Genomic DNA, 19,730 nt, shown 5'->3' on the forward strand with positions numbered 1-19,730 from the left:
ACCATTTTTGGTTATAAAACATAAAAAATATATTAAAATAATAGAAAATATATTGTAGGTTTAAAAAATACTAACCACAAATTTATATGTTAAATCAACTTGAAGTTTAAAAAATAAAATTTGAACTATTTTAATTATAAAACATATATGTTTTTTAACTTGAAGTTTAAAAAATTAAGTTCGAACCGCTAACCAAAAATTTATATGTTAATATAATTTGAAGTTTAAAAAAACATAGAAAATATTTGAAGTTTAAAAAATAAAAAATTAAGTCCGGACCGCTAAAAAATAGAAAATATATTGCATGTTTAAAAAATATTAACCACAAATTTATATGTTCATTTAACTTGAAGTTTAAAAAATAAAGTTTGAAATATTTTAGTTACAAAACATATATGTTTTTTTAACTTGAAGTTTAAAAAATTAAGTCCGAACCCATAACAAAAAATTTATATATTATTGTAACTTGAAGTTTAAAAAAATTAAGTCCGAATCATTTTTGATTATAAAGCTTAGAAAATATATTGATGTGAAATAATGCATAGTAAAATGTATTAATTAAACAAATTAGGTAGTTAGATAAGAAAATTGAAAAGTCACATGAATAAATAAATAAGACATTAATTAAGTAATAGTCATATATTTATAATAATATCAGATATTAGATATTTTGGTAACCAAAAATTTCCGAAAATCCTGGTTGATGTTCATCTTCTCACATCCAAATCAGCAACAAGACTAAATGCTTCAACAAGTGTCTGTTTAAACCTCGGAAGATCGAGCCTGACGTTCTGCATATCAAGATACACACTTCTTGCTGCCCTGTACCCACCTTTCCTAAACAAAGATGCCTGATCGGTGAACACCTCATCGTCCCGGCTGTATACTCTCGCCAACGAGCTCTCTTCCGGCTCGATCTTGTAGCGTAAATAATGCACGCCCATTGCACGTGCTGTGTCGCCGTAGTATGTATTCGACGCCCACTCTGTGCCTAAGAGTTCGACCTGAATCATCACTGCCCCGGTGGGCAAGAAAATCTCATTGGTCAAACCTGCACCATGTGCCCCAACCAGAACACTGCAAGAGTTTATCATCTGAACAAATTGATTCATATTCGACACGGTTTTCGATCTTTTAACCAAGATCAGCTCGAATCCCAGTTCTTTGATCAGTTTGATCATTTCTTCTTCATTCAAGAACCGCCTTGTATTAGTACGCGACAGTAGCATTAGTCTTGGTTTTGGTATCTGATCTACATGGCTGAATTTCAAACTGTAAGATTTTCTCAGAAAATCCCTGAAACTAGTCATTGAATACCCCCCTGGAATTTCGCTGGAGTTCAAAGCAAGATTGTCGTGGTATCGTAACCCGATCACGGAGCCTGGAAAACAATGCAAACTGCCGTTTATAGCTGGATTCAGCACCTGGTACCTCGTTAAACCTGACAAGACTTTACCATATTTACTCATGAATTTCGGATTATAATCCTCGAGTACTAGAACCACCCGAGATTCAAACTGTTTCGCTGTAATGAACAGAGGGATGATGATTTCATTCATCTCATGGAACACATTTCCAATGCCTCCGGAAGAAAAAATCACAGCAGGGGAATCGTGGACGAATTCGCAAACCGGTGGTGTGGAGTTGCCAATTTGAAGAACATGAACTGGTGTGATTCCTGGTGGGATACTTTCTTGTCTTGCATGCGGATGGATTACAGTTTCTTGAATCCGATTCGTGGCCGATTGTGTATAGACAGTCATGTTTCTTGTGTCGATTTTCACGAGCTGATTCACTACACAGACTACAGAGTGATATTTTCTGTCACATGCAAAGCCTGTGGTTTCAAGATTTCTTCTATCTTCACCTGCATCAATACATCGAGTGCTCTTTTTCAGCAAATCCCAGATCAAGAAAATCTGGTTTCTTTAAAAAAAAAAAGGAAAGAAGAAGAATCAGGGACCTCTTACTAATCTTGATAAATGAAACCTCATGAATTCTTGATCTTCAGCTGTTTCGTTGATAATCTTATTGCTGACGGAGCTTTGTTCTACACCAGAAAAGTATCGCATCCCTGATAAAATTTGTAAAAATTTCATCAAGTCGATAATGTTTTCAGACTTCAAGAATAAAAATAGAACCAAATTCAACGCAGAATTTTTGGCTTACACCGATCAAAAGGGATATTATTTCCCCAAAAGAAATCAATCCCAACACAAATTAGAGGTAGAGCAAGCAAAAAAATAATTGGAGTGGCACCAAAAATCATTCTTTTTGGCTCCTTCTCCATCTCTCGATGGGTTTGAAACCAGCTCCAAGATTTTATTTTCTGTTATCTGTTCAAGGGAAGGTATTATCGGAACTAAGCAAACAATTATTGGTAAAGTTTTGCCTTAATCCTAAAGGTTATTTTCATACTTTTTAATTAGGCGTAGCATCATTTTCCACTCCAATATTAAATATTCTATTGAATTATTCTACGTAGACTTTGAATCGTGGGAAAGCATCTCTTTGTTATGATGATTTTCTGAAGATGGAAATTAATATATAAATTAGCAGCGTTGGTTTCTTTGCGTATTCTCTTTGTTCTTTCTGGAATATATTTTATCAAACTGAAAACGTGTAATATAGGGTTAGAATAATGGTAAAAAATTGTGTGAGACTGTCTCACGGGTTGTATTTTATGAGACGGATCTTTTATTTGGGTCATCTATGAAAAAGTATTACTTTTTATGTTATGAGTAATACTTTTTATTATGAATATCGATATGATTGACTCGTCTCACAAATAAAGATTCGTAAGACTATCTCACAAGAGACCTACTCTATAATAATTGCGTGCGCGCACACACACAAACACGAGCATCCGCTATTCACAAAACAGAGTCGAGATAATTTTTTTAAAAATTTATTTAATAAAAAATATTATACTATATCTCATCAACATTCCAATTTTTTTTAAAAAAAATTACTAAGATAGTTTTATATATATTTTGGATTTTTAAATGATTATATCAATCATAATATTAAAATTATTATAAAACTTCATAAATTTTAAAAATAACAAATTTTTTTATCATATTATAATTATTACTTATTAAAAAATCTAACGAAAAATCATTTCTAATAGTTTTAATTTATTATAATATCTAAATTTCTTACATCGATATTATACTTAGCACAATTTTTTTAAAAAAAATATATAAACGTATCACATGCAAATGTTACTAGTTTTTATTAAATAAGAGAAGTCTATAGTTATGATTGGTTTTTTAACCAACTGAAATTACTTTTTTTTGAGAAAAACTATTTCCTTAACATCCTCATTTTCATAATAAAGAGTAGGTCTCTTGTGAGACGATCTCACGGATTTTTATCTGTGAAACAGGTCAACTTTACGGATATTCACAATAAAAAGTAATATTTTTTCATGAATGACCCAGATAAGAGATCCGTCTCACAAAATGCGACCTGTGAGATTGTCTCACACAAGTTTTTGCCCATGATAAAACAGAACATAAAAAATAAAAATGTAAAAACAAGATTTTAGACAGATACTTTTTTTACATAAAATTATATTTTCAATTAAAATTAAATATACATTTATACATAATATGCCAAGTGCAATTAAATTGTAACTACTCTTTTTTTTTTTTTTTCGATATGACTCTTTGTTTACTATTTCAAATACTTCTATGAGATTGGTTTATAATTTAATTTTGTAAGACGAATCTGTTATCTGATCTGATTCACGAAAAATATTATTTTTTATGCACGAAGTATTATTTTTCACTATATTATGGACATGATCAACCTATTTCACGAATATAGATAGACCGTCTCATATAAAACTTACTCTTACTTTATAGTATATAGTCCTCACTATGTTATGCTAATACATTGATATCAATCTAACAAAAATGAGCTGAACTCATTTTCTTTCAACTGAGAAGTTGATTTACAAAATAATACTCAAAGTTTAAATTGAGGGGAACAAAGTATTACTGACAAAATTGGAATACAAAAGTAATAAAATGGAGATTTTAAAATTAATATCGAACTTATGTGTAATATAAAATAACCCTTTTATATTATTATGATTTCGGCATAATTTATTTTGAGAAAATTGTATTTTGATCTTATACAATTAGCTTTACAATTTTGATATTTTACGTTCTCAAATATAAGTTTCAGATCGTTATCTTTGTTTTTTTCGACAATGTTAGGTTTTTTTTTTTTTTTTACGTGGTGTTAATGTAACACCTATGCATAGCTCATATAAATATGACGCATGTATTCACATTAATATTTTAGATGAAAAATGATTAAAATTGTCAAAAACTAAAAAATACAAAACTAAACTAAAATTTGATAACCTAAAACAACAGAATATAAAGTGATAAACGTATAAGATCAAAATGCAATTTTCATTTTTATTTTACATGACATGAAAATATAGTATCATAAGTTGTTGGTTCAAATAACACTTGTCGATCAATTAAGTCCCAAATACTATTTTTCCGGCCACAAAAATTAGATAAAAACTTGTGTGAGACGGTCTCATGGGTCGTATTTTATGAGACGGGTCTGTTATTTAGGTCATCCATGAAAAAATATTACTCTTTATGCTAAGAATATTACTTTTTATTGTGAATATCGATAGAATCGACCCATATCACAGATAAAAATTCGTGAGACCGTCTCACAAGAGACATAATCCAAAAACTAACCCAATTTGCAAATATCATGGAGAAAAACTCTGTTGATGACATATTATTCTAAGATAATTTTATAACAACGAAATTATATGTTTACAAGTAGATTATTTAAATCATAAAAATATTTCAACTTGACAATGGGAATTATATTTACACATAAATAACTTCAAAGGTAAATAAATAACTAATTTTAAATAGTTGAAATATCGCGATCAAGTTTCAGGGAAAAAAAGCCAAATTAGGGCACGATTGGCGTTATTCATGTCAACATTCACATGCTTCCTATATTAATTAATTAATTACTACTTTTAAAAGTATATATTAAAGTCGTAACAGCTGTAAGATTCCAGGTTCAAAGAAACTTTCATTAATTAAAATTAAATTATACTAAATTATATATATGCCCGAAATTTAGGAATACTGTGATTCCTATACTTATTGTGAACACTTTAAGTAATTGTATTACCTAACAAACTATAAGCATTAAACGGACCGTGGCCGTTTTTATAAGAAGATGTGTTGGGTGTAATAATTGTTCACGCTGGATGGAGCAATCGAAACATGGCGTTTGAACTATTGTACAGTTAAAAATATTTTAGTTGCTTTGTTACTACAAGCTATAAATTTTGATAAAACAACAAACGCTCTGTCCTAAAATTAGTATCGATTATCATTGATTGCAAATAATGCAATTATTGATATTAAGATTGTTTGGTGCAATAATTGTCTATCTTGGATAGATCAATCGAAACGTGGTGTTTAAACTGTTATACGATTTAAAAGATTTGAATTACCACCCGCTATAACTTTTGGTAAAATAACAAACGTTCTATCTCGTCATCGATGCTTCTTCACACTTACTCATCATGTATCCCACTTGATTAAACTTTCAATGTCCATATTGTATCATATATAAAGATGAAAACGATTTGCATCAGCGTAATTGTGGGATAGTTTAAAGTATAATAAATAAAGATAATTATGAAATTCGTGGAAGCTTAGCAAATAGGATTTGCCATATTGACTTCTCGTTAGCGCTCAACATTTGAAATACTCCGAACAAGTTTGATATAAATATTTTATAATTTAAATTCGAATCTAATCCTAATTATAATTATTAAGAAAAAAACGAGAATTTGCTTATTCCCGTTAAAATATCATATCCTTCTTGTGGCTCGTTTCTGACCTATTATGACTATGTCTGAAAAAATTATTACATCAATGGGGTGGTATAAGGGATTTCTTTCGTTTTTACGTGAATTCGAACTCATATGTCTTTCTAAAAAAAGGAGAGATTCATGTCATTTATTCAAGTGGTGGTGCCCAATTTCTTCCTGAATCCGATGTATTAGAAGAAAATATTTCTAAATAAGAATTTTTTTTCAGCTATTAGATTTTTTTTATTAATATTAATGATTTCTTGACAATTGAATATTTGGTATTGAAAAAGTGGCAAAAACCTGTGTGAGACGATCTCACGGATCGTATTTTGTGAGCCGGATCTCTTATTTAGGTCATCCATGAAAAAATATTACTTTTTGTACTAATAATATTACTTTTTATTGTGAATATCGGTAGGGTTGACCCGTCTCACAAGTAAAGATTCATGAGACCGTCTCACAAGAGATCTACTCTGAAAAAGTTAGAAACGTGATAATTTATCCTATTTCTTTACTTGAAGATGCAAAGCCAATAAGTATTTCATTTATATATAATTATAATTATATATTCTTACTACTTTCTATGATTTTGTATTATATAGATGTTTTTATGTATGTTAAAATATATTTATGCATGTTAAAAATTTTGTGTTGCAAATATTTTTTTTATAAAAATCGGTCCACATACAAATATAACATCATGTTTTATTTAAAATAAGAAAATAAAAAGTATGGATTACGAAAAGAAAAATATAAAAAAAAATTGATTTGAAATAAAACGATATATACATACCATATATGTTAAATATTTCTTCATTTTATATGTTTATATGTATTTTTTTAACATAGAGATATGGTTGAGTAATATTTCAATAATAAAATCTTATTATGAAGTGAATAAAAGAAATATGATAAATCATCAATGCCTCAATCGTTTCATAAATTCTCAATTTCTTATTAGAGTCAATCGCGAAATACCAAAAAAATTAAATAGAAAAAGATACATTGGTTCCATGATATAAAAGAAATGCTATAAAACATATGTTACGGAACTTGATCATTTGTTAATGAGATTTCGAACAAAAAGTTAAATTAATATCTATTTAAATTAACATATATTTTTATGTTAAAATGTTATTTTTATACTGTAAAGCATTGTTGGGTGTGCATGATAAGGAGTGATTGATTTTTAATCATTCACTTATCATGTGTTTGATGTGCATGATTAAGATTGTGATAGGCCCGTCCAGCCTGCACCCGGCCCGTACTGTATGCATTATTATCCTCTTGTTGGTGATTATATAATCTTTTGGAGGAGAAGGGATGATGATTGATTAATTTATATTTTCTTTTAATATCCTAAAGTTTAAAATAATTATAAATTCGAAAAATTTAATAATATTTAAATATAATTTTTAATTTGACTAATATTATAAATAATTTAATTATTATTGATCATATTTTTATTATTGTATTATTTTTAACCATAATATTATAATTGCTATTAACCATTATTTAATATTCAAATTTGTATTAATATTTTAATTATCACAATAAATGTATATTTATGTTATTATCAAAATTTAATTATTTTCTATAATATTAATCGATTTTTTAGTTTTTTTTCGGAAATTGGAATTAATGAAAATTTAATAATTAATATAATATTTTAATTTTATTTATAATTTTTTAAATAAATTAATTCTATAAATTTTATTTATTTATTCAATCATTTTAAGAATATATTACTAATTAATATATGATGATGACATTTTAGTAAATAATTAACAAAAATAATCAAGCAAGTTAAAATCATGTCAAACATCATATAATTATCATAATTTGTTGTTTATCCTTACTTTTTATTTTATAATTACTCTTATTATATATCATTTACTTATCATATCACACGAACCAAACGGTGCCTAAGATTAGATGAGGTCAATCTTTCTCATCTCATTAGAGACATACTATAAATATGTGTGTGTTATCGATATTTGAGCCATAATATAGACAAAATAATATATTTGTGTAAATTTTATAATCCCCAAAATACCCATATTTCTTTACTTAGCTCCCCTGCTTTAATTTTTTGCATGAAAATTTAAATTTATGTAGAAAAATCTTAAAAAATTATTAGAAATTAGAAAATTTTAAATTTAATTTTTTTAAAAAATAAGAGCACTTTAAAAAAAATGTCTTGGATATACCTATCTTTATTTTTTTAATCCTTCTTTATTATTATTTTTTGCATGAAAAATCAAATTTATGTAAAAATATCTAAATATTTATTAAAAATCAGAAAATTTTAAATTTTATTTTTTAACAAGAGTGCTTACATATAAAAAATCAACTGTACATGCACATAACTGTATATATGTGTGTGTGTGTGTGTATTCACTCTCACCCCTCGGCTCTCGTGGGCTTCGAATGTTATCATCTTTCTGGAGACCATTGTTCGGCCTGCACGTGATCGAGGCAATTGGGTATGATTGTTGCATAAATTTTGTGCACATTGAGATGCTGGAAATGTGCGTGGTCTTGCGGAATAAACAGATTTTCACATCATGAATTTCATAATATCATAATACGTGACATAAACAAACATATTTATCGACTTTGAACAACAAACAAGTTCAACTTCGATCTCATCAGCCTAACAAATAAGATAACAATTCGAATAACTACGTAATTCACCAATAAAACTAAAATAATTCAACTTATTTCTAAAATTACAAAAATTGAATTTATTTGCTAAAAATCCAACTTAACAATTAAATGTCAAAACTTTGTCTCAATATTCTCAATAATTCACCAATATGCATTTTGAATTTTTACAATAGCCAAATCACACAGTAAATCCAAAATTCAACTGAAAATATCGAGTTATCCAACAAATCTTTTAAATTTCAAACTTTCAAACAATACGAATTTATTAACTAATTGTCACTTCAACAAATCACAACAACTCCGATAATCAATGTAATAACCATAATTCTCAAATAATTACACAATTTAATTCGATGCTAATCTCTTAGATCGAAAGTTTATACCTCACAAGCGTCCAACACTTGAATCTATAACATAAACTTGATATATAAGTCAATATAACACAACTTAGTCGAAGAAAACAATTTAAATAGACTCAAGTAAAAACTCATACTCACGAACAGAGCTCTGCGGGGGTTGAAACAAGCATAAAAAACATCGATTCATGCCTCAAATCGAAGCTACGGATGCGAGGAACAAAAGCCTTCAAGAATTTTTGTGTTGCGACGTCGGATGGAGAAGTTATGCATATTCTTCTATCGCTGCTATAGTGGTGATTGAAAAAAAGAGTTGATGACGAGTTTCTTTCTTTCTTCTATAATTGGAATAAGAAATGGGTGTATATACATGTTCGTTATATTTAGTTACTAATAATAGTTATGTGTGTCAATTTATCCTCATTTTACATTTATTTTATTATCGTACATTATTTTAACTCAATATGTATTTTTTATCATTAAATCTCCGATATTCAAAAAATATATTTGTGATACTCTTATCTCATGTTGATCATTGATTCATTGTGATACTCTTATCTCATCTTGTTAGACTTAATTTTATTGTGGTGATTAGTATCAAAACCAGCAGTAAATTAGTAATAATATCAACCAGAAGATTATGCAAAACAGTAGCTTTTGAGTTGCTCCTCAACGGCTTAGTATAACAGAAGCAGAACTTAGTCCTACTGGATCAGCACATAACGGATTATTTCTGATCTTAATTAATTGTTACCGTTACTTTATCTAGTACCAAGCATTTATTGCGACATTAATTGCTGTACGAAAACATTTAATTCATCCTGCTAGTTTTAGTATAAAACAAGACTGACTACGTTGAAAGCCTTTTGCAGGATCCTCTTTAGGAAATAAAGCTGTTTCTATCAGAAGTCAAGAGAGCCGTTTTTTATTATAGACGTTGGATTCAAGTTATCTATATATATGGAACAAAACCATTTGGAGAAACGAGCTGATCATTCTTATCTATCCAACAATACATTGAGCAACCGCGAACTTATCTTTATCTTCAAAGCACAAACGTGCAGAAAAGCAGTACACGCTTCATTTAATACATCTGATCTTTGAAGATCATTTTTTACTGCTATTTCTTTATCTCTTCAAGCGAAATCGTTTATCGTATTCTGTAGAAGAGTTTGTAAACTGAAAAAAAGTCTTTTCCAGAACTTCGTTATTTTAAGCTACTTTGTGCTAGTTACTAAGAGTTTCAGTAGGCAAGAGATAAGCCCCGCTGAAGTGGGTGTATACAAGAGTTGTACTGTAAATCCAAAGTCTTTTAGTGATACCTTCTGGAAACAGAAGAAGGGGAGACGTAGAAGAATTAACTTCGAACTTCCAGAAACAACTACTGTTTTATTGCCTACTGATATTGCTGTTTTTCACCTTATTTCATCGGACCGTTTTCGCACTTACTTTAGTGATCTGCTGAACTTACACTCGAACAAGAATAGCTATAATCTCTAACAGGATTATAGCGCCCTTTGCAAAAACTACTATCAAAGGAGGAGAGTTTATTCACCCCCTTCTAAACTCCACACCGATCCCCAACAAGTGGTATCAGAGCAGATTTCTCTTGTTCTGAAAATTTGCAACAGTTATGGCACATTTAGCAAAGTTCTCATGTTCTCAAAAGAAGATTTTGATGATTGGAAGATTCGTATGCAAGCTCACCTTGCAGCCCAAGATGATGACATGTGGTATGTCATCACAGACGGACCATTAAAGATCTTAAAGCCAAATACAGCCATTGCTGTTACTGAGGGTGCACCACAAATGGTTGAAAAATCAAAAAATGAATGAACTGGGGAAGATAAGAAGAAAACTAATCTTGATAATGTCGTGAAGAACATTCCGTATAAAACTCTTGATAAGAACACCTTCAGCAAAATCAAGATGTGTTCTACTGCCAAAGAAATCTGGGAAAAGCTCATTCAGATATGTGAAGGAAATGAATAGACAAAGGAAAATAAACTGTCTGTAGCAATGCAGAAGTTTGAGAATCTAAAGATGAAGGCTGGTGAAACTCTAAATGAGTTTGATGAACGTTTCAGCAGTCTGGTTAATGAACTCGTTGCCCTTGGTAAAGAGCATAGCAACAGAGAAATAGCACTCAAGGTGATGAGAGCTTTACCTAGGGAATGGGATGTCAAAACAATGGTTATGAGAGTTTCTAAAGATCTAAACAAGTTGAAACTACATGACTTGTTCGTCGACTTAAATGCCTATGAGTTCGAGCTAGAAGTGAGAAGTGGAGAAGAGCCCTCAACAAATCTGCCAATCAAGGCCCTTGCTGCTACTACTGCTACTACTTCTACTGCTGCTGCTGCCTGCAGTCATCTCACAAGCAGTACCTGCTACCCTTACTGAGAGTACTTCTGAAAAGACTGCTGAAAAGATCAGTAATGAAGCTATATCTTTATTTGTGAAAAAGTTCTCCAGGTTCATGAAGAAGAATCACCAAGCTTACCAAAACCCTAATCGGAACTTCAAGAAGGATTCACCATCTAGTGATATGGCGTGCTTCAATTGTGGAAAGATTGGTCACTTTATTGCTGACTGTCCAAAGCCCAAGAAAGATGACCAGAAGAAGAAAGAGTACAAAATGAATGACAAAAAGTTCAGAAAAGACCGCAAAGCGATGATTGCTGAAGAAAACAAATCTAAATGGGCGGATTCCAGTTCTGAGTCATCTGACTCAGAAAGTCATTCCAGTGAAAGTGATGCAGAAGATATTAAATGTCTTATGGCAGATGTTGAATCAAACTCGACATCTGAAGAGGTATTCGACTTTGACTATGACGAATTTACACGAACTGATTTAATTAAATCATTGCATGACATGGTAGGGGAGTACTCGAGACTTTCTCAATCATTCGAGGAAATTAAGATTGAAAATCTAAACTTAAAAAATCAAGTCAGTAAATTCACTTGCTTGCAAGAGAATAGCTGCAATGATTTGAAAGTGGGGATGAGTAAGTTGAAAACCGAGAATGAAAGAGTAAAAGCAGATTACCAGACAATGAAATCTGAGAATCAGAAGCTGTCTGTTCTGGTAAATGCTTGGAATAAGTCTTCTGTTTCATTGGAAAAGATGCAAGAATTGCAGAAGCAATCTGGTGACAGAAGTGGTCTCGGATTCAGCAATGATGAAAGCATTTCTGAAACCAGTACCAAACCAGAACTGGAGAAAGGCAAAGGGAAATTCATTCACTTTGTCAAATCTAGCGTGGTATATGAACCTTGAAGTACCAACTGTTCGAGTTGAAAGGAATGTAAATCAGATAAACAGAAGAAAGAATTATGGTCTAGGATATGTTGAACCTAAGGGAAAAGTTCACCAGAGTGCTGGATCCAGTGGAGGATTCAACTCAGGAGGACAACCCCCTATGAAGGTTAAAAACTATCAGTACTATAATTCCAGACCTGTTCAGAAGAGATACAGGCTAGGCAACACAAACAGAAGGGAAAAACAACATCCAAATATGCATACTGTTAGAAATAACAGATCCCCTGCTGCACACACCTCTATGGATACCCGAAGTACAAAATCACCAAAAATTGTACAAATGTGGGTTCCTAAGGGACTAATAAGGCTTGGACCCAAGTAGAATGGGTACCAGATACTAAAATTTGTGTTTGCAGAAACAGATGAAGAAAGCTAAAGTAAGCAGCTCCACATGGTATCTGGACAGTGGATGCTCCAGACACATGACTGGACAAGAAAATCTACTATCAGAAGTAATGAGTTGTACTGGACCAAAGATAACGTTTGGAGACAACTCAAAAGGTAAAACCGTGGGTAAGGGTAAGATTATCCATAGTAACATAACTATCAATGACGTACTACTGGTTGAGAATCTCTGTTATAATTTAATCAGCATTAGTCAACTATGTGATAATGGTTATTCTGTATTTTTTCAGAAGCACACATGCACAGTTAAAGATTCTGCTGAGTCTGCTGTGTTAACTGGAAAGAGAGAAGGCAACACTTACAAAGTCTCATGGAACTTAGATCATGCTACTGTTCCTACATGTTTAGTTGCTTCTCTTACTGATAAGCATTGGCTCTGGCACAAGAGATTGAACCATTTGAATTTCAAGTCAATCAATAATCTCAAGAAGCAGAACATAGTTGATGGTTTGCCTGATATTAATTTTGTTAAGAATCATGTCTGTTCTGCATGTCAGCTTGGAAAACAGATCAGAACCAGCTTCAAGAACAAAGGTAGTAAATCGACTTCAAGATGTTTGGAATTACTGCATATGGACTTATTTGGTCGAATCCCTATCATAAGCTTAGGGGGAATGAAATATACCCTCGTTGTCATTGATGATTTTTCTAGATTCACTTGGGTAATATTCCTTGCTGGAAAAGATCAAACCAGTAGCCTCCTGATCAAGCTTCTGAAAAAGATTCAGAATGAAAAATCCTCTTCTATCATTAAAATCAGAAGTGATCGGGGTACTGAGTTCACTAACAAGACTCTTGAGATTTATTTAGATGAACATGGAATTCATCATGAGTATTCAGCTGCCAGAACACCTCAACAAAACGGAGTAGCTGAGAGGAGAAACAGAACTCTTAAAGAAGCTGCGAGAACAATGCTAGCAGATGCAGATATCTCTCAGCGCTTCAAGGCAGAAGCAATCAACACCGCGTGTTACACACAAAACAGAACAATGGTCAACAAAAGACATAATCAGACTCCTTATGAGATATGGAAAGGGAGTAAGCCTAATGTATCTTATTTTCATGTATTTGGTTGCAAATGTTTTGTGCTTAATAATGGAAAAAATTATTTAACTGCATTTGATTCAAAATCAGATGCTGGACTATTCCTTGGTTACTCTGCTGTGAGCAAAGCTTTTAGAATCTTCAACAATAGAACTCTCAATGTTGAAGAATCGGTTCATGTTGTCTTCGATGAGGACAGCAGTGCTCCTGAAATATCTAATATATCAAATTTGAGTAACAGGATAGACGAGATTCACTTGGAACTGGATAGTGAAGATGATGCAGAAGCAAGTATCAAAGATGTTCAAAATCCAGAACCAGACATTCCATTAGTAGAACCAGAAGCACAAATATCAGACATACCAGTACCAGCAGCTGACATTCCAGTACCTACTACTAATTCAGCTGAGATCAATCCAAACTTATCAAATCAGGAAGAAATCCCTTTAAACCCTTTTATTTGGAGAAAATCTCATCCTCCATCTTTGGTTATTGGAAATCCAACAGCGCCTTTAAGAACCAGAAGGCAAATGATTAATGAATATATGCATACTGCTTTTATTTCTCAGGATGAACCAAAGAAAATTGAAGAAGCTCTTTTGGATCCTAGTTGGATTGAAGCTATGCAAGAAGAACTGAATCAATTGAAAAGAAACGAAGTTTGCTTTCTAGTACCTAGACCATCTCATCAAGCTATCATTGGAACCCGGTGGGTATTCAGAAACAAACTAAATGAAGAAGGCACAGTGATTAGAAACAAAGCAAGATTGGTGGCTCAAGGTTTTAGACAAGAGGAATGAATCGACTATGATGAAACCTACGCGCCAGTAGCAAGGCTCGAAGCCATCAGAATATTTTGGCATTTGCTGCTTTTAAGAGTTTCAAAGTCTATCAAATGGATATGAAGAGTGCTTTTCTAAATGGTCTACTACAAGAAGAAGTCTACGTCGAACAACCTCCAGGTTTTATTGATCATTTTTCACCTCATCATGTATTCAAATTACACAAAGCCTTGTATGGTTTAAAACAGGCACCTAGAGCGTGGTATGACACTATTTCACAATTTCTTATCAATCATGATTTTACAATTGGGATAGTAGACAAAACTTTGTTTACTTTAGTCAAGAATAAACATATTCTATTAGTGCAGATCTATGTTGATGACATCATTTTTGGGTCAACTAACCCCAAATTATGTGCAAAGTTTGCTAAATTGATGCATGATCAATTCGAAATGAGCATGATGAGAGAATTAACATTCTTCTTAGGATTACAGATCAAACAACTTGATACTGGAATTTTCATAAATCAAGCCAAGTATACTAAGGAGCTTCTAAAAAAATTTGGTATGGAAGCATGCTCTGCTACTTCTACTTCAATGAGCTCATCTACCAAACTCGATAAAGATGAAAGTGGAATTCCAGTACAGGTAACTCAGTATCGTGGTCTCATTGGCTCACTGTTGTATCTTACTGCCAGTAGACCTGATATCTTATTTGCTGTTTGCATTTGTGCAAGATTTCAATCTAACCCTAAGCTATCTCATTATATTGTTGCTAAACGTATTCTGAAATACTTAAAGGGAACATAAAATGTCGGTTTATGGTATCCCAATGATTCATCGTTCAATCTTATTGGATATTCAGATGCTGATTATGCAGGTTGCAAACTAGACAGAAAAAGCACAAGTGGTTTTTGTCAATTTCTTGGTGATAGGCTGATCTCCTGGTTTAGCAAAAAGCATACTTCCATAGCTACATCTACTGCAGAAGCAGAATACCTTGCTGCTGGAAGTTGCTGTTCTCAAATACTATGGATGCAACAACAACTTAAAGACTATGGAATTCAGGCCTCTGAATCACCTATCTTATGTGACAATACCAGTGCCATTGCAATCACGCAAAATCCAGTACTTCATTCCAGAACGAAGCACATAGACATCAGACATCATTTCATAAGGGATCATGTGCAGAAGAAGGATATTTGCCTGGAATACATCTCTATTGATTTACAGACAGCAGATATCTTTACAAAACCACTGCCCGAGAATAAGTTTTCTTACTTTCGAAATATATTGGGTTTAATCGACTTAACTTGAGTTTATTTATGTTATCATCTGGTCTTATATTATCAATTTTGTGTGCTGCTACATGCATTCAAGTTGCTTGAGTCCGACATATTGAATTATTATGTTCTTAACAATTGTTATCATACTATGTATAGACAGGTTGCATTTAATGATGAAGAAGTTGAAGAGTTTCAAGTCATACGAACCGTTCTACTGATTTTCACAGATTGAGTTTTTCTTATTCATTTTTTTTATCATCCATTCATTCAATGAAAGCAGTAGATAGACAAAATATGTGAAAATAAATTCTTCTTTCTTTCATAAAACCAGAAGCATTACATTGAGTCTATCTATTACATCTGTTGATATCAGCAGCTTGAAGTACTTTTCTATGTTGCAAAGTACTTCAACAGGAACTTATCTAAGGACTGTTGGAACCCCCCCACTCTCTCTTCGCGTGATCATGGTTCGTGAAGAGGATTATTCATCAACTTAGTCCTAACAAAAACGAACAATCTAACTGATTATTCGTATTAATAAACTAAGGATTTTCTTCCTAGTCTTCATATATTGAAAAAGGATGTCTTCAAACATCTGCTTACGAGAGACTGGAAGTTGTCTTTGGAATTCCTCTGCTGATTCTGACTCTGGAGAAGACTCCGAGAGATCACTTGCACTTATAATTTGTTTTGGTTTGCTGAAAGAGTGAATGATTTAATTTGTGAATTTGCAGGTATTTTTATAGAGTCTTTGAGAAGCTGAAGAGACGACGATCTGACTACACGAATACCAAGATTGATCTACTATTTCCCAGAAATCATATCATTGCATTTATTAATTGCATAAATTTAGGGGAAACAGTATCGTTTGTCAGTCTGTCATTTTTAGACCCTGTCAGAAGCAGAAAGGATTTTGTCTTTTTCATAAAACAAGTGTCTACTGGTTTTTGTATTAATCTGCTGGAAATATTTCAGCATCTTATGACTTCCAGTAGATATTATCATAAAACGACAAATCCTCTTCTGGTCTTTTTCAGTAACCATCTGGACAGCCTGCTCTTTTTATTACTTTTCAAATTTTGAAATAATTAGTGTCTCTCTGACACACTCTGCATGGCTTTTCAAATACTCAACCGTAAACATGTTGACACGTGTCCTTGTGTTTACATTGACGGCTGTACATTTTCTTAACCGCCTTTTTCATCTCTTTTCACTTTTTACGCTTCCAGTATTATGATTATTGCCTACTGCTTTCTCTTGCTATCATCTTTTCTTCGAATCCTCATTACTTACAGGAATGGCCGGAGCTTACATCTTGAATGCTTACCAGGTTAACTTCGCATCTGTCCTTACTATCAAGGATGAGAATCTTCTCAAGATGTTTCAAACCATTGAGAAATCGGGACTCAGAAAATTCTTGGAAGCACCTGCTGTCATATATAAAACTGCTCTTCTGGAATTTTTTGCTAAAGCGACTGTAGAAGAAGGGAAAATCGTGTACTCCCAGGGCGATGCATCTATCTCTATCGATGCTGCTGTGCTTGGATCAACCTACTTTCTCCCTTGTTCAGGAATCAATGAACTTTCTGGAATTTCCAAGGAGGAAATGTCTACTGCTTTACTGAACTTCTCAGCTTCTGGAGAAGAATTGTCTCCATCCTGTTTCAAGAATCTTCTGAAAATGGAGTACCAAGTACTTGCTGATACTGTGGCTAAGGCACTTCTTGTGAAAGCCGGTACTTTTGATCGACTATCGAAAGAAAAGGTTCAAGTGATGGTCGCCATCACTTCTGGATACCAGGTGGATTGGAGTCGTTTTCTGTTCAAGATAATGAAGGAAATGGTGGTTAGAAGGAGTTCTGGTTTTGCTGTGCAGATCAACCAAATGCTCAAGGATGCTGGTTTTGCTCTTACTTCTGATTTGGACGCATCGTATGTCACCATGGCGGATGCTGATAACGGGCTTGCGTTAAGACCAAAGCCAACTGTGGCTGAATTTATTGCTCTGAAAAAGGAAGTGGGAGATGCTCAAGCTGAGGGCCTAGCAACTCAGAAGAAAATTAAAAGAAAGAGAGTGGTAATCTCTACTGATTCTGACAAAACAATGTCTGAGGAGTCTGCTGCTCCTATTCAACCATCTCTGCCACCCACTCCCCATAAAAAGAAAGCTCGCACAGTTCTTCGGATCAAGAAGACAACAGCCCTTTCTGAGCTGGAAACTGTTCTGATAAGGCAAGTGTTCCCAAAAGCCGTTCCTTCTGCATGACCAACTGCCTCTGTCTCACTATCGACTACTACTTATGTTCCAACAACATCTACTGCTTCAACTTTCAGACCCGTGTCTGGAATTGTTATTCGTGAATCAACTGCCGGGTCTTCTGCTTTTCGATCCGTGTTGTCTGCCTCTTCATCAGGAAAAGGAAAGGGAAAACTTATTGAAGAACCAAATTTTCAAGCTGCCAAATCATCTGTCTCTATTGGTATTGATCTCCATCTAGAAGAAATTGAGAACTTTGCAAATGAACAAATGGAATTCTTTAATGAATAGCACAAGGTTCGGGTTTTCTACCCCCTCATGTTTTTCAGAACACAAGGTTCTTTTGGAAGGCTGGTAAAATATGAGAGAAAGGTCTTTGAATTTGCAAAGACAGAAAATTTGATTGAAGCGATGCGCCGTCGCAGCTTCATTTTCCAGCAGATTATACCACAAAAGCTGGAATCAATTTTAAAGACTCTTAAGTCTAATTTTGATGCACTGTTTCCCACTGCTGCTCACGATCAAGAAGTGATTCTTGTATTGACGGAACTTCTGAGAATAATGGATGAGCAACTTAGTGCTCAAGAACAGAATTTTGGAAAGACTGAACTATATTCAGTAGGCCTTATTCCAGATCTTGAACATATTCAGCCAGTTGAGGAACAATCTATAGCTCCTACAAATGCTATGGTTTCCAGTACTCCTGCATTAAACACGATGCCTACTCAGTCTTCTTCTCTTGTATCTGTTCGTGAATTGGCTTCAGTAGATGAAGTCATTCAATCTTTCACTCGAAACACTTCTGCGGCACCAGATACAACTCCAGTTGATGAATCTTTTCACCCAACAGTTCAACAAGCAGATCAACTACAGGAAGAATTGCATGCTGCCCAGTCTCCTTCATTTCCAAATTTGGAGATTTTCTCCACTAAACATCAAGAGGAGATGACCGTGATCTTGAACGCTCCGATTCAACCTTCCGACCAGTTGGAAGCCATGGAATTCGGTCAACAAATAGAAAGCACACCTCCTGAATCGTCTGCTGTTTTTAAACAAACTGGCGTTGAAACCATTGCTGCTAAGCAATCTGTTGTTGATGAAGGTGTCTCTACTGCTCCATCTGCTGCTGACGAAACTATTGCAACCCAAATTCCTTCTACTGCTTCAGAAGATATTTCTGCTGAACCTGATCGTTCTACTGCTCTGCTGGACACGATTCCTCCTGCTGCTTCTCAACAGTTTCCAATCTTTACTGCATTGGTTGTTTCTGCTTCTGACAGTGCTGCTCAATTTGCCCATCTTGCTGAAATCAAGCAGCGTATGCTCACCAGCACCCCATCTCCGGAACCAGAAATATTTAACATGGAATTTGAGATAGAAACACTGCAAAGAAATCTCAACAATCTGTCGGAATTGGTGAAGCAATTATCGCGTGAACATGCCTCAGAAGTGAGTGGCGCACAGTTTTTCCGAAACCGTGTCTCTAAAGAAATATCTCGCACAATGAAATCTGTTAGCAAATTACAAGCTGAGGCAATTGTTTTCAGACAGGCTGTTTCAAGAAGTCAAGGTGCAATCATGCTCGGTCAAACTGAAATTCTTCAACGACTCACCGACCATGACGATAGTATTCGCTCAGTTTATACGTCAATAGAGTTACTGGATGCCAAGATTGAGTCTCAATCTCTTAACACTCTCAGTGAGCAAGTATCTCATCCTCCACCACATCTG

At 33.3% G+C, this 19,730-nt stretch overlaps 1 protein-coding gene across 1 annotated transcript; it reads right to left on the reverse strand.

Annotated features, from left to right (window-relative positions):
- Positions 1 to 636: 636 nt before the first annotated feature.
- Positions 637 to 2,495, reverse strand: LOC142540654 (xylan glycosyltransferase MUCI21-like). Its single transcript, XM_075646960.1, has 3 exons — positions 2,170 to 2,495; positions 1,964 to 2,074; positions 637 to 1,867 (listed from the first exon to the last, which is right to left on the reverse strand). Exons 1-3 carry the CDS (start codon positions 2,288 to 2,290, stop codon positions 708 to 710), a joined length of 1,392 nt encoding a protein of 463 aa, XP_075503075.1. The 5' UTR covers positions 2,291 to 2,495; the 3' UTR covers positions 637 to 707.
- Positions 2,496 to 19,730: the final 17,235 nt, after the last annotated feature.

Source organism: Primulina tabacum, chromosome 3, assembly GCF_025594145.1.
Source record: "Primulina tabacum isolate GXHZ01 chromosome 3, ASM2559414v2, whole genome shotgun sequence".
NCBI lineage: Eukaryota > Viridiplantae > Streptophyta > Magnoliopsida > Lamiales > Gesneriaceae > Primulina > Primulina tabacum.